This window comes from Crocodylus siamensis, chromosome 2 (assembly GCF_052110815.1).
Source record: "Crocodylus siamensis isolate JL-2025a chromosome 2, ASM5211081v1, whole genome shotgun sequence".
NCBI lineage: Eukaryota > Metazoa > Chordata > Crocodylia > Crocodylidae > Crocodylus > Crocodylus siamensis.
Window position 1 is genome coordinate 190,370,391 of NC_143396.1, and position 12,210 is coordinate 190,382,600.

A 12,210-nucleotide genomic window follows, 5' to 3' on the forward strand; every position below is an offset into this window, starting at 1 on the left:
AATGGAAAAGGTAGTGGAATGGTTTTCAGTTCATGAACAATATGCTTTCAATTACAGAATGTGATAAAAAGTTTAAGTTCACTGTAGATAGTTTTAAAATCAAATATTTAAAACAACTATTACCTTTAAAGGTAGTAAAGTCTGAAACAACAAAAACAGTCCTGACTATTTGCTGGGAGTTTGTACATATGCCATAGTCTATACTATACTACAATTACTAAACAAAGGAAAATTAGCAGGTAGTATTTCTGCCTCATTTTTTTCGTCTCACAGCTCAAAGACGTGAACATGAAAAGAGCATTTTAAAATGTTTTTTAATATGTTACCAGCTAGTTTATAAGCCACTTGGCTTTACCCATAAAATTTTCACCCCCTACAATAATTGTATCAATAGTATTATCAAAATAGTGCTGAAGCTGACAAGTAATATTCTTTTTCACAGTAGCTACAGCAAAATTGATACCCTTATGTTAGTATGAGTTCTAAGCCTTTTCTTTCTCATTCTGAAACAGTAACAGAACAAGGGTCACACCATCTAAATTACCTTGCTGCTCACTTCTTACTAGTAAAGAAAGTGTTTGACTTAAAAAAAACCAAACAAACAAACCAAAAAACAACCCCCCCCCCCAATTTTACAAAACTTTGACTAGCAGCACAGTGGGTACACCCTGTACTGTCACCTGGAATTTTCTGATGCAGTGACCTTGATTTTTTCCTTCACACATTAACAGAAGTGACTCATGATAAGATGCTGCATGGAACTGCAGACATGTCTGCAGCTCATTCTGCCAGCTCAAGTTGTTTACTACAGAACATTGGGCCCTGATCCTACCGCATCCAATATACGCCAAGTAAGCAGATTATATACACCAGGATCTGTATGAAGCATCATCATGAGGTTGGTGGCTACAACAGGCTGCAGTTTGGAGTATTTCCAGTCTACCATGAGACAGAACTGCAGGTGAAAGAGTGACTTGAGGTAATATTGTTTAGACTATGCTCAGCAGCATCACCTCTGGGTCTGGGCACTTTGACACACTGGGTTTGACCACTATCCAAAGAACAATTGTCCAATATGATATCCAACACATGTGGCACTCAGAAGTCAGAGTACCACCTCCACCCTGGGTTATATCCTTGCAACCTTTTGCCACAAACAATGAATAATAAAAAAAAAAAACAAAAAAAAAAAAACACAAGACACCCACCACCACTCATTGACCACATTAGTTATGTCTACAGAAAGATAAGAAGTTCCTGTTATTTTGGGGTTGGCTAAAAGGTTTTTCCCATCCCTCTACCCACCATTATTTCTGCCTATGGTTGATCTCTGCAAGTTATATCAAAATAAACACCACTGCCCTGTATGCACAGTAAGAGAAAGATTGAGGTTGGTTCATTGTCAATTAAAAGTCTCTTTTCCTAATGTAGAGATATCTATTGCAAAATACATCGGCTTAATGAAATCTGCTGGAGACTGCACAGGAATAAATGGATTTAATAGAAGTGGGGTTTAGGGTTGAGGGTAAAAGACTTCTGTAGCTGTTATGTTTTCAGGTTGGATAAAATTACAGAGTAAAGATTTACTACATATTTTCTTCTTTCCATGATTAAGAGGAAAGAATTACTCTGTGAATGTGCATACAAATTCCAAAGAGTGGAAAGGTGTTAATCTATCCAGCGTGAAGAGACCGTGCCTGTCGTTTGGACACCATCCTTTCATTTTCCCCACAATGCTAATATGCATTCAGAGCAAGACCTCATTTATACAAAACTAAAGTGTAAAAGTGAAAAAGAAACATCATATATTTTTAATAATGAAATAATTAGGACAAAAGTAAAAATAGTCAAAAATTTAATGCATGTGCTATACCTTTCGGAAATAAAACTAATCACAAGATGTCATTAAAATGCAGAAAATAAAGAAAAGGTGCTACAATATTGTACAGATTGACAACCAAGAACAACTTTAACTCTAATTCCTTATTATAAGACATGTTGCTGAGAAGTTGTACAGTGGAGACCTCTTAAGTACATAGCCTTTGAGGTTCTATATAGTAATTTGTGATGCTGACCAAGTTTGTTTCCTAAAACAGGGATGCACTTCATAAGAGATTTTAATCAGAGGAGTCAAATGAATAGGGCTGCCTCAAGGCACTTGCCAAATCCCATGCTTTGTAATACAATAAAAGCCAAGTATCTTGACAATGATAATTTGAGAGAGTGGGTTAAAGCCTTTGCAGTTAAGATGCACAAAACATCAGACAAGCCAGGAGCTTGAAAACGTAGTACATAAGAGCACTATTGATTCAAAGGAAAAATCCTCACCACACTCATTTAAGGAAAATTAACATGAAGTTAGGAAATGGTGATATGGAATTAGATCGAGGATAGCATCATTACTTCATGGTGGCATAGATCTCTTCATTCAGCTATTGTCCTCTGTGCATTAATATATGTATTAAAGCTGTTGAGGTTGGAGGTTTACAGCCCGTTTAGCTGTTATCACTTTAAGAGGGTTCCATTCAAAGGTGTGAATTTTGAAAGGATGTGCACACAAACATTTTTGGCAGCAGACACCCTCTTATTCCAGGCCTTTTATTTAAGTGGGCTACACTGTAAGTTCTAAATTGCAAACATAATATAGCAAGTTATATCGTATAACATTATTTAAAGGACAAACTTACAAAACACAATAATAGGTTAAATAAATAAAAAAGTCAGTTAAAAACACGCTTACATTTTCCTCTGTGCAATTACGTACCAATATGAAAAATATTACTTTGATCTCTGCACATTTCATGATTCAAACTCCTTAAATCCACTAAAAATAATACTGACAACAAAAATAAAGAAAAGTAATTTGCTGACAAATCAGTGCTTTGAGACTTTTAAAAAGCACACACCAGAATCTGTAGCTTCCCCTTGCAGCACAACAGTGACCCAATGCATTAAAAACAAAATATTGGTAATAACGTTAATATATAAAATATTAGTTTAAAAACTATAGAATGACCTTCTTAGCAGAAATGGAGTGTATACATTAGGGTTCATGACATGCAGCACATCTGAAGGCAAGTTCAGAGGATGCTGAAAGGCTCACTGCACGTTATCTATGGCAAGGAAATACTGCAGCTTTAAAATAAGCTGCACAATACTCATCTCTTTCTCTTTCACATGAAAGTGTGTAAAAAGCAAATCAGCAAATAAACTCTAAAATAGATTTATACCAAAATCCTCTTTTTTACATTGTGTTTACAACTTCTATCCATTTTCCTGCACTAGTTTTGGAATTTCCTTCAAGAAAAGTAAAAGTTGTGTTGCATGGCCATGATCAAGATCATGATGCGACATGTTAGCATACTAATTTGACTTTCTCCTTGCTGCTTTTTATAGTATGGCTACTGACAGAGATTAGATGTCAATTCCTTTGACGAGGGATGCCTCCAGCGTGATATTGAACTCCTGCAAGGTCTGCAGCACTCGAATCAAGGAATTTACAAGGGTGTGATCCTTAATCAATGCTGTGTCCTCATACATCTGTGCTGTGATTGGACAGTCTGCAAGCAAGGCGATCCAGTGGTGCAAGAGGTGGTCTCTGGCCAGGCCAAGCATTAGGATTTAAAAAGAAAAATAAAACCAACTCAATCACATTTCACTAAAAATGGGACATTATTTCACTTTTTTAAAGAAACAGACCAGCTTCTCCAGATGAATATAACAACAGTGTAGTTAGAGAGCATCACCATCACCTTCCCAGACTGGAGGCCAAACATTTCAAGGAGATTAAAACACCATAAATCAGTGCATGTGGGCTGATCCTCCCACCCATTTTGCACTTCCCAGGCACTACAAGGGGAGCAGAAGCTATCCCTGCCAGGTACCATAAAGCTGGTTTCTTACACCTCTCGCCCCATAACTACTATTCTGCTAGTAAGGAAAGTGTTGGCTGCTCTATCTTGGGCTGGGACAGAAAATAAGGGACTCCTAACCAATTGTTCATTCTTGGTTCTTCTCCCTTATCTCCTGGACTGAATTGGCCAGCTGTCCTCTAACACTTCACTTAGGCTCTAGCACAGCCACCTGAGCTCTCATCCTTACCTCTCCTTACTTAACTGCTCATTGTTTGTCATTATTTTGCACTGTGCAATTTTCCTGAACATCATGTTTTCCATAGAGAGTTACCCCAAGACTTCAGAATACTTGAGATGCATTTTATTTAATGCTACCTTTCATCTGAGAAACATGCGTCTGAGAAGTTTGCAAGCATCAGCTGAGCTTCAGAGCATAAGCAGCTTTGTGGACATCTCAATAGGGACAGATCTAGGATTTTGTAAAGCGGGTGCAGGAGCAGCAACTGGTGCTGAGGGCAGGGGGTGACTGCACTCTTTGCTCCCAGCCTCCCCTTTCCTCTTCCCCTGGCCAGGCAGACTACGCCACAGGAGCAGCAGGCAGGGTCTCTTCAGTCCCTCAATCACTGATATTCTTCCCTTCCTCCTCCCTTCCTCTTTATGCACAGCATGTGCCCTCCCCTCCCATTTCCTTCCCTCCTCTGCCTGCTGTTGCCCTTTCCCCAATTCAGGGACTTAAAGAAAGTCCTTGACTACTACTCCCCATGGCATCACTGACTGAAAAGGGGATGGAGTATCCACACCACTGCACCCTCTCTGGATCTATCCATGTGAATAGGCGAATCCTGAACATATGATTAAAAATTAAAATGCTCCTTTATACCTGGCTCCAAGGCACACCAACATCTGAAACTTGCCATCCTTCCCAATGTTTCTAGGAGTGTTGTTGATTGCGGTGATGAACCGACAGAAGTTCCTGGCCCTTGTCTGCCAGTTCTCCTCTGGGACCATATCATTCTGATCAAGGGTCTCATAATAGTTTTGTGCTTTTTCTTAAGAGAAAGGGAAAAAGTAGGAAACAGTGGCATCTGATCAATGGAAATGTTAAATCACTAAATACCACCCATGCAACAGCAGTATCCAGTAGCTGGAACAGAGGACTGGATGACAGGACTTCTGGATTCTATTCTGGTAAGACTGCAGGCTTACCTAAATATGCCTTAGTACAGTGCCTACCTCACAGGTGCATTCTGAAGCTGTAGCAAACATCCGTAAAGCAATTTAAGACTTTCAGCTGATAGTCTCTACATACAGAATGGGACGGATTGTCTGGTGGACCAAGCACTGGACCAGAACTCGGGAAACTTGAGCTCAATTCCCAGATCAGCTGCCAGTTTTCCATGTGGTTTTGGCCAAGTTCCTTATTCTGGTCTGTGCCTCAATTGCCCATCTGTAAAAAGGGGACACCACCTCACTGCCTCATAGATTCTAAGATAAAAATCCATTGGAAAGTGAGATGCTCAAAAAATATGGCAAGCCCTAGCAATACCTAGCTAAAACACAGAACTGCTAGTAAATTGATTCCCTTTTTAAAAGTGAGTAAATAAACTCATATAAAGTGGACTGCTGTGTAAATATCATATACAAGGCAATCTTTTAGTGAGATGTTCAAAGACTACAGATTCATAGCTTCTTGTGTTTTTTAGTAAGGCTCAGATGGTAGCACAGCTTCATGTATTATTGATTTCACACTACTCTACAGAAAGTAACATAAGGCTACCATAATCCAGCTTCTAACAATATTAGAAAACTCCTTAATACTCATTCTACTATCATGCCTCTTACACAGCGCAATTCATCGGACATAAAATATGCCAAGTTAACAGAAGCACAATACAGAGGTATTTTCTCCTTCTGCCAGCTATGGAAGAAGGAACTCACCAAGTCATCTCCTTAACTAGTATAAATTGGCACAGCTCCAGGGAACTGAGGATATGACCCACAGAGTGATGCTAGAATTTAGAATCCAGATGCATATGCTTTACTGTCCTCATACTATATGCTTTACTGTCCTCATACTTACCTAAGAAGTCCCAAATGAAGACATTCTTGAAGAGCCTGGGTGATTTAAAGCCATGTTGAAACACCTGCTCAAGAGCTGAAACGAGTCCACCTTCGCCACACAGCAACAGAGTCAGACTGCCTCTCTGCCAAAGATGCACCGGAACAGAGTACGTTCAGCTCATCAGTTTGGATATAGAAAACTGTAATGCTCTGTGTATGTAAATTACTATAAGCAGCATTTAAAAAAAAATGGGTGCCTTAAGTTAGACTAGAAGCAAGGAGTTCTTAGGGTGCTATCTTTTATTGGACCAGCTATGTAGTTGGGATAAAGTTAGACAAGCTTTTGAATGCAAGACATTCTTCCTCAGGTCTGATCACAAGAAGCCAGACACAGCATCCTGAAAAACAGCAGTGGGGACCGAGTGAGAGCAATTCCCAAGGGTAGCAGACACACAATTAGCTCAAGAAAAGAAGCCGATTACTGGAAGATCAAGGCCTATCAAAAAGGGAGGAGACTCTTTCCTGCATGGAAAGAATTCAGGAATTATGTAAAATAAAATGTGCCATAAAAATAAATATCAATGTTTAGTCATTGCTTCTTAGTGTCCAGACAGATTATGAATTTTTGTTCTTAAATTTGCCTTTTAAAGGTGTTAAGTAGATTTATCTTGAGCATAAGGATAATGAGGTCAGAGGGAGTGGTTGCTCTGTGAAAAATGTGCTCCTAAGCGTGTGTGTCTCTGTCCTTTATGTTTTTTTGTCAGAGTTCATTCTGATACACAGTTGCTGTTTAGTTTCACCCACACAGTTCCCATGAGATCACCTGGTGCACTGGATCAGGTATATCACCTTTTCAGAAAGGCGTGTGTAGGAACCATGGATTCTGATGAGTATTTTATGAGTGGGGGTATTGATAGTAGAAGCAGTGGAGAGCTGCTGATAGGTTAAGCATTTCTTAATAAGGCAAGGTTATGTCCCACTTGATGTTTGTTGGGCAGTGGAGAATTCATTTCTAATGGCGAGCTGGGGAAGTTTAAGGGGCTGTTTGATAGCCAGGACCGGATGGGCGTGCACTATTTCTCTCAATGTCTGACCTTGAGAGAATGGAATTAACTATCCCAATACAGGAAGGTTTACCCACGTTTACTTGTAAGTTTCCTTTCTTTGAGAAATTACCAGGGGTACTTTAAGCCTGCCTGAAGATCAACCAGGACTATTGAAATCCACCTTATTATAGACTATGTTAAATGGCATTTGAAGAAAAACAGCAATTTCTTCCATTGCAGACCATAAGGAATTCTACCTACCAACGACCTATTGCATCCCTGGGTGTTAATTTCCAACTCCATAATCTATTCTCTTCAAGGTTCACTGTACTACTTGAAGGAAATACATTTTATGATGAGGAATAATTTTTCTGTTCTTCTCTGTGCTAAGGCCTACTGATATATTACCATGGGATTTCAAAGCAGCATGACTTCAAAGGGGAGCAGAATTATTCCATAAATATACAGCTCTAGCACAAGGCAGATGGGTATGATGTAAATAAAACCCCTTTTCATTTAACATGCTGAAAAGCATACAGTAGATTCTACTTCTTTGCTTGGACACTCATACATCCATATTCAGGTTGACAGCAGGAAACACAAGACTCACTAGTTTTGCATGGTAGCTAAACTGAATTTTACACCAACCAAGTTCTACCTGCTGACTTCCCTTTTAAAAGCTCAAGACCAATAAATCACTTCACCCAACTACTCATTTTAAATCTGTCCAGTCCTGCCCTCATTGTGCAAGAGAAATACCTAAAAATCCCATGCTAGTTGCACCAACCCTTCAGCAAGACAGCTGTAACTTCTTCAGCAAAAAAGGCACAAGCAACATCACTACTACTTTTTGTGCTGAGAAACAGTGAATAAAGCGGGAAGATTTATACAGACAAGGTTCTTTGGGTGAATCTGATATCTTTTATCAGACCAACTTAAACAGTTGGACAACAATTATTAAGCAAGCTTTCGGGTTCAAAAACCCTTTGTCAGGATAAGGAAGTTTCAGCAGTTGGTGTGTGCTCTTCCTGGATGGAATGAAAAGTAAAGCAGCCAGAGGCTGGGCTGGTGTGCATGCAAGACAGGCAGTCAGTGAAAATGTAGACTAAGGAGTCACTGGGTGAGAGACAGGCTGGGGGGGGAAGAGAGAGAAGGGGGATGAAGAGTGGAGAGATACCTAGGGAGTCAGATATCAGATTTATACAGCAGGAACTGGGCCAAGCTTTTTACCATGACACATGGGCTTTGACATGGAAGGTACAGAGCACTTTATTCACCATTGTCAGATGCAAAAAGGTAGGTTCTCAGGCCACAATTTGAGTTACAGTGGACAACAGGTTTGCTGGGTCTAGGAACTACTCTGCTAGTCTGTCTTCTGCTGTGCAGTGCAGCGTGGTAGATCAAAGGAAAAAAGGCCAGGTTATAGATGTGCTATTTTCTTCTGCTGTGCAGCTGTTAATATTTATTCCCCATCATGGTTTGGGCAATGCCCATACAGATAAAAACCCTTGTCCAGAACAGGAAACTTGCTCTCCAAGGCAGAGCCAATTGAGTTTTTCCCCCATTTACTCTGGAAACTCTCTCAGACAATAACAAAAAATACATCTGTTATTCAAACAAGGAACAGGGTTCCAGACCTGAACTGAACCATCACGGTAGATGTTGTTTCTGGTGCACATTCACCGAGCTGAACTGGGAAGATCCCTTAAAAGGAATGAAATTATATGCATGATATTATATGTTTTGCCTCCCCTTCCCCAGATCAGACTTAAAAATGATGCTTAGGAAGAAATGAGTGAATTTTCTTCTTTAGGAATACTACTGCTTCCAGGATTCAGGACCAAGATCCCAGAAGCTACTCAAAATCAAGTGATAATTATTCAAGCTTGGAAAAAAAGAAAAGGCTGCCACCATTTAGGAAACATAAACATTGTCAAGCAAAATGGGAATGCCTTAGGGAAAAAACTTCTATGGGGAACCATTCGGAGGGTTCAAACAGAACCCTGCTCTGGTTTTCCAGTATTGCCTGAGGTTAAAATAACTTGAAGTAGGTAGCAAAGCTGTGCTAAAGTAAATAATCAGGGATTTTATTCATTCTGAGACTTTTCCATGAGTTGCTAAGTCTGGCATGGCTCCATGAGGTACTCACTTGCCTAGTTAATACCCAGTAACCTGGGAATCAAAGACACAGGTAGCGTCTTTCTTGTCCAGCTGAGAGAGCCGGGCATCAACTGGGATTTAGCCTAGATGAGACTTCAAGACCTGAAGAGCATACTGAATGCAGCCATTACGGCTTCTGCATTTACTCTATTTACCTACTTGAAAAAAGTATTTTCTCCCTCACCGAGTGCTTATACATACCATACATACACACACGAGTATATATAAATATATATATGCATGTGTGTGCACATATACACCCCCCTTCATTCTCTTTTTCCTCACACTCTCAGTGCAAAAAGGCATACATATAGTATGTCTAAGGCAGATTGCTACCATGCAGAGTTACAATATTCCTGATACTTTTACTGGCAGTCTATACTCTTGTGATTATTAACACAAAATGTTACTACTTGAGTTTTTCTTTGATTTAGACCTCTGTCCTTCCCCTAAGGAGAGAGAATTTGCATTGCAGGTCTGTGCATGCATGCCTAGAGAAAATAGCACATCTATAACCTGGCCTTTTTTCCTTTGATCTACCACGCTGCACTGCACAACAGTGAGAAAGCTGAATTGTGTTGATTTTATTAGTTTGTCCCTATAATCACTGGGGAGATGGATGAAATTAGGCTTAAAGGGGCATTTTTAACATGTACTTGGGGGGGGTGCTTTAACTAGAGAGGCTCTCAGCACTGCCACATATGCTATATCAGCATCCCCATGTTTAAAAATGGTGGTGAGGACACAGACTAAAGCTCATTTGACAAGCTTTAGTTTGAGCACCCTGCTGCCATTTTTAAGCGTGGGGACACTGATACACAAGACACAGGAGGCTGCTGGAGCATGGCAATTGCCACACTCCAACAGTCAATTAATCGAGTCTGCTCTGACGCATTGCAATTCCAGTGCACTGGAGCACCTAGGCACCCAAGGAGTTTATTCCAAAAATATTGTAGAAAGCCAATGCTTTCCTTGTCGTTTAGAAGATATAGGCCATTTGACTTCCCTCAATATGGGTAGCCTTCTGGGTCTCTCATGAAAAGTAACGTCATCACATTTAAGGATGGGCTCCCTAGCTCTTCTCACTAGAGCAGAGGACCTGAAGAAATATATGCATCCCTTTCCCCTGATGCTAGGATAAGGCATGACAGGAGTAAGGACTCCAAGGGGAAAGGGGACTTACAGAGGTAGCAGGAGTGGGAAGAGCTGGACCCACTCATTGGTACCGACAGTATTTGTGTGGATCTAGTACGTTCCACACACAGAACTCAGAGGAAGAAGAATTAGGGAAGATGACCGAGTTCTACAATCAGAGGTGAGGCTGCTGGCAATAGCTATAAAGCCTCAGGCATGATCATCTGGCAGGATGCTCTTTTGACTTCACTCCCCTCATGGAGAGAAGGAAAGGAACCATTTTTTCCAGCTCCCTCCCTGAAGAGTTGGGAATAGGAAGATAAGGCAATCCCTCTTCTCTGGGCTGCATATCTTGTACAGCTGACCTGGCCTCTCAAATCCTGTATGCCTCCTCTCTTGCCTGAAGAAAGGGGCCCAAGGCAACCATGCCTGAACTGTGTTGTGGGGCAATACATCTTGAATCCAGAGCTGATCAAGCTCCTCAACACACTTGCTAAAAGGTAAACAGGAGAGACAGAGCCACACATTTTGTCACTTGTCTCACTTAGCCAAGCTCGCAACCTGAAGCCTATAGGCCCAGTGCTGCAAACATCACAGAAGGTGGGGGGGCCCTCACAAATCAAATGTAGCCCTCAGACCCAGCTGGAAACGACAGACAATATTATTGCACCAAATCAAATGCTACTTTAGAATTTAAAAAAAAACCAAACAGAATTTCCCCTCAAAACAGCTGTAGCAGCTGGGTCTAGTGGGGCTTATCTATCAACATGGAAACAGAAGAGAATGGAGAGTTGTTGGCTATAGCTGTGTTGGGCTAAGGACATAAGAGGAAAAGGTTCTTTAGGTAAATATGATATCTTTCATTAGACAAACTAAAGAGTTGGAAACATTGTTCTTTTGCAAGCTTTTGGGCACAAACACCTTTCTTCAGGCATACAGAGCCTGAAAGCCAGCTGAAGTACTGTTGCACTGAATCAGGGGACCTTGGCAAAGGAGAATTTAGGTTGCCCAACACTTTCCATATTTTAGACAGCCAAAACAAGGAGTGCAGAGTGGACATAATAGGACACCCAATCTACAAACTAGCAAGCCAATACACCACTTCATTCAGAACAAATTTTTCGTTGATGCAGACTGTGAATCAGAATAACCAACCTTGTAAATGCAAAAGCACACACTGCTCTTTGCAATGTCATTGTAAACTGAATGCAAGGTGCATCTACTGCAAATCTGTAGAACTGAAGAGCACGTTTTTAATATTGTCCAGTACAGAAATTTTGGCAAAACAAGATCAGAAAGAATGGCCAGATGCTTGACTATCTTCAACAATTTTCTGGGCAAGTGGGGATACAAAGAAAAAAGGGAACATCATAATAGGTTATTGATCCGTAGGAAATGAAGTGGAATGGGAATTCCTAACAGCTACAGACCAGATCAAACAGGAATTGTTGCAGCGTTTCAGTAACACTGGATAGTGTCTGTGTGTTCCAAGAAAACTGGGTGAGAAGGATAAAGGTCCCCTCTTTGGAAAATAGGAGGAAAGTTATGGCTGTTATTAACAGGGAACTCTTCACCAAATGCTGGCCCTTTGTGTGATACCTTTTTAAGCAGCAAATGACAGAGGTAGAAGATGCATCATGAACAACACGCAAATGCTTGAGAGGAACAGAAATAAGTTTTGGATAGAATTTGGTCCTTAATGTGAATTCAGATATCAGGATGTTGAATAAGGCCTCAGGACACAGACTACTTGCATTAACAGCAACAATTACATACATAAGCGTAATATTCCGGATTACGGTCACAGTCTACCAGTTCAGCTTTCTATTACTGGGTGCATTTCTCCCCCTTGCAGACAAATTCTGGTCCTTCTCAGTTCAAAACTTACTGAAATATAAACCACTTCATAAGCATTTGAGAGGTAACAGATGAATACCCAGTTCTATTGCACCACA

The 12,210-nt window shown here is 40.5% G+C and overlaps 1 protein-coding gene across 1 annotated transcript in view; it reads right to left on the bottom strand.

Annotated features, from left to right (window-relative positions):
- Positions 1 to 1,842: 1,842 nt before the first annotated feature.
- Positions 1,843 to 12,210, bottom strand: part of DENND5A (DENN domain containing 5A) — a 99,245-nt gene continuing 88,877 nt past the window's right edge. Inside the window, exons 21-23 of the mRNA XM_090032672.1 lie at positions 5,935 to 6,058; positions 4,735 to 4,903; positions 1,843 to 3,598 (exon numbers count right to left, since the gene is read on the bottom strand). Of these exons, the coding sequence (XP_089888798.1) occupies positions 3,415 to 3,598; positions 4,735 to 4,903; positions 5,935 to 6,058 (477 nt within the window). The 3' untranslated portion in view covers positions 1,843 to 3,414. The remainder of the gene's footprint in view (positions 3,599 to 4,734; positions 4,904 to 5,934; positions 6,059 to 12,210) is intronic.